The following is a 3,875-nucleotide window of genomic DNA, read 5'->3' as shown; positions in this document are numbered from 1 at the left end:
TGGTGGTAGGAGAGGGTTTCTTTGCTTCAGCATCCTCCTCTTTATTCACATAGTAACTTGCTATGATTGGATTCTTTTTCCTTTGCCTGCTCATTTTGAAAATTTGTATCTGCTTTTTTTTAATCACCTCTAGTCCTGGGGTATGGGGATTGTGCCTCTGGCCTCAAATCCTCCTTTGGTTCTCCCCTCTGGTCTGGAAACTAAACCAAGACCTCCAGCCTCCTGTAAGTGCCCAGAGCTAGTCCCCACCCCACTGTTCCCACACTACTGTGTCGGCATATGCTTGCTCCTTCTCAACCAAGGCACAGTCTCCACAGCACAGCTGGGTCTGGCATTCCTTGTCAGCAGAGGTTCCCTCAATCTTCCTGGGCTGAGATGCCCAACTGCCCTCACTATCTAGGAGATAAAAGTTCTTATGGTTGGGAGAGAGGCTTCCTCCCAATCCAACTAACCCCAGGGATCACAGCTTATTGTTTAAGTGGTTTCTACCCTGGAGGTGTTCTTCACAGGTGCTAAACCTCATCCTGGGAATTTTTTTTTTCAGATTTTCTTCAATTGCCCCAAGAGGACCACTGTGCTACACCTACCTTTATTTATTTTTACTGTTCTGGGTTTGCCCTGCGGCACTACTTTATTTCACTTGCGGGGGGGGGGGGGGGCAATCTGAAGAGCTTGGAATTTTTGGATGTACTCTGCCATCTTCCCAGAATCCTTTCCTCCAATCACTTTTAAAGTAAATTCCGTACATACAAAGCAGTTATAATGCAAAATGCCATGTAAACATCAATGTTACCACCATCATTATTATCATTAAGCATCAATAAAATAAAAGTGTCTAGAATGGGAGATACGCTAACCAATGGTAATCTCTGCTTGTCAGACCATACATAACCTGATATTTTGAGTTCAGTTTTAGGTATCACAATTACTATAAAAAGTTATACTAGTACACTAGTAATAAAACGAACAAACTTATAAAGGACCAGAGAGTGGCTATTACAATAATGAGGGGAATAGAAATTATCCCACAAGAAGATTAGTTGTAGGAAACCAACATTGTTAATTTGAAGAAGAGAAAACATTTACTGGGACTGTCTCCATTCTTCAAAGATATGTCATGTAGCAGAAGGATTAGACCTTTTTTCTGCTTGATCCAAGGAGTCAAAACTGGAAGCAATAGGAGGAGACTGCAGAAGTACATTTCTGAGACATATAAAGACAAGTTTACCAACGTTAAAATTGTCCCAAAGTTGAATGGCCTACCAAAGTAGGTAGAAGAGTTTCATTAATGGAAATTTTCAAATGGAGATTGGCTGACTTTTTCTTGGGCATATTAGAGAGGAGATGTCTCTTCAGGTATGAATTGTGGTAGATGACCTCAAAATGTCTTCCAAGCTTGAGATTCTGTCATTCCAGTAATTGCAATAACAGTGATTCTAATTCTTGTCTCTATGACTCCAATCTACATATCAACACCTCTCAATTTCTTTAGAAATATATTTTTCTCTTTATTAATTTCTGCAAATGTGTCTACATTTAACTATCTCTTCTAAAAAGTAACTGCATATTGCTGTCTTTAGACACCTATGGCATATCTTGGCTAATCTAACAGTTTTTCTATAAATATCCATATCCATATAGGTGTCTCAGTGTGCCTATCATTTTATGTAGTGTTGTGAATATGTTTTAGCCAGAGTAAAACTTCCTATTGCACTCTTTTTCTAAACTGACTTGAACATAGTAGGTGCTTAATAATTGCTGCTTGTTAAAGTGAATTCATTCTTTTTTTGTAGCTCTTTTCATGTGTACTCCTCTTCCATGGAGCTCTGCATATTATCTGTTTAGTGATATATTCAACCTATGTCTGTTAGTGTGTCTGCTTATTTTTTTGTTTCCAAACACATTTATTTAGTCATCATTTAATTAAACTAAATACAAAATTACCATCACTAAAGCTCTCTGAATTTCTTATCACAGCAAGACCAACGTGAATGACCAAAGGAACTTTATTCACAGTTAAGACATGATGGAAAAGACCAATAAGAGCAGCCCAATGGGGTTCATTCTATTGGGTTTTTCTGACCAGCCTCAACTACAGATGGCCCTCCTTTTCATCATTACTATATTTTACATCCTTACCCTGATGGGGAATACAACCATCATTCTGGTCTCTTACCTGGATCCCAAACTCCGCACACCAATGTATTTTTTCCTCTCCAACCTCTCTTTTCTGGATATCTGCTTCACCACCAGCATTATCCCCCAGATGTTATGGAATCTTAGTGGTACTGATAAGACTATCAGTTACATTGGTTGTATTGTGCAGCTGTATATTGTTCTGGGATTGGGCTCCACTGAGTGTATTCTCCTGACTGTCATGGCTTATGATCGCTACATTGCAATCTGCCGCCCCCTTCACTACACTGTTATTATGCATCCAAGATTTCTCAAACAGTTGGCAGTTGTCATTTGGGTCAGTGGTTTTGTGGGACCTTTGATTCAAGCAATATTGACTTTTCAATTGCCTTTTTGCACTCACCATAGGGTGGAAGGTTTTATGTGTGAGGCTCCAGCCTTGATCAAAATTGCTGCTGTAGATACAACCTTTGTGGAAACTGAACTTTCCATAGCCAGTATTCTCTATGTTGTAGTACCTCTGGCTCTTATCCTGGTTTCTTATGGCTGCATTGCTAGAACTACATTGAGGATGAAGTCAACTGAAGGTCGCTGGAAATTATTTGGAACCTGTGGTTCCCATCTGATGGTTGTAGTCTTGTACTTTGGAACCATAACTGCTGTCTACATACAGCCCAAAAATGCATATACTCAGAAGCGGAGTAAGTTTTTAGCCCTCTTCTATACTGTGGTGACCCCTACCCTCAACCCAATGATCTATACCTTGAGGAACAAAGATGTGAAGGGATCACTGAGGAGGTTGCTGGGTTCAAACAAAGGTTCTAGGCATATGTAAATTGGGCAAACAGCAAATCATTAAATCTACGCACTGGAGAGTACAAACTCCTGTATGCTTCCAGGACCACAGCTTAATAACTTCAGACAGTCAAGGCCTTTCTAAGTTTAATACCATGTCTTTGTGAAAAACCCAGAGCTCCCTCCAGGCAAGGATTTTAGTGTCTAAGAATCTTCATTGCTAGAAATTCTTCTCTGAAGACATCAAATCGCCATTAACATATGAAGGTCATACTCTTTTATTTATAACATTTGCTTTCTCTGTGACAAAAAAGATAATTTTCTCACTTCTGTGCCTTCAGGGAGAAGCTGGAAAACTTCTAGTTAAGGGACCAGCAAGATAACAGATTACTCACTTTCTTCAAAACCCACTAATAGTCAAAACTTGCAAACAAGAGGAATTAATTATCAGAATTAAGAGTTGAATCCATAGGAAATAGAAGAGAAAGCCCCCTAAAGCCAAAATCTTGTGAGTAAACATCAGAAAATGTGTCTCAACACGCTTCTGGCAGAGATGCATGTGTTGACCCAAGGGTTTATGCCTGAGGCCAATCTTGGGATTCCTCCTTTGCTGCCAACTCTACCAGGATCCATTCCCCCAAGGTCATATTTTCTACCCTACAACAATTAGCAGACACTGATTTTATTCAGTGATATGAAAGGAATGGAGGCTTGCTGTCATTTCCATTTCTCTGTGATTAGGTCAAATTCAGATTTTCCCAAGACTATAAAGGTTGAGCCTGGAAATCCCCCTGAGCTCTCCTCGATTGCTATACCAACATTTTTTTTTCTGTTATACTTTGGTGTTTCTCATGGCATGTGGGTTTTTCACAAGATGGAATTAATGACCATAGAATTGGAGCTGTCTAGTGAGGGATCAGAAAAGGAAATATCTTCCATCAGTA

The 3,875-nt window shown here is 39.6% G+C and overlaps 1 protein-coding gene across 1 annotated transcript; it reads left to right on the top strand.

Annotated features, from left to right (window-relative positions):
• The first annotated feature begins 2,023 nt into the window (after window positions 1-2,023).
• Window positions 2,024-2,971, top strand: LOC118858077 (olfactory receptor 2G3-like). The gene has a single exon (XM_036768520.1). The coding sequence runs from the start codon at window positions 2,024-2,026 to the stop codon at window positions 2,969-2,971; it is 948 nt and encodes a 315-aa protein (XP_036624415.1).
• The last annotated feature ends 904 nt before the right edge of the window (window positions 2,972-3,875 follow it).

The sequence above is a fragment of the Trichosurus vulpecula genome, chromosome 7, assembly GCF_011100635.1.
Source record: "Trichosurus vulpecula isolate mTriVul1 chromosome 7, mTriVul1.pri, whole genome shotgun sequence".
Taxonomy (NCBI): domain Eukaryota; kingdom Metazoa; phylum Chordata; class Mammalia; order Diprotodontia; family Phalangeridae; genus Trichosurus; species Trichosurus vulpecula.
The sequence above is the reverse complement of the archived record's forward strand: the minus strand, read 5'-3'. Positions and strand labels throughout refer to the sequence as shown.

Excerpts from the sequence above, each read along its gene's own strand:
- LOC118858077 (XM_036768520.1), top strand. The coding sequence starts at position 2,024 with ATGATGGAAAAGACCAATAAGAGCAGCCCAATGGGGTTCATTCTATTG.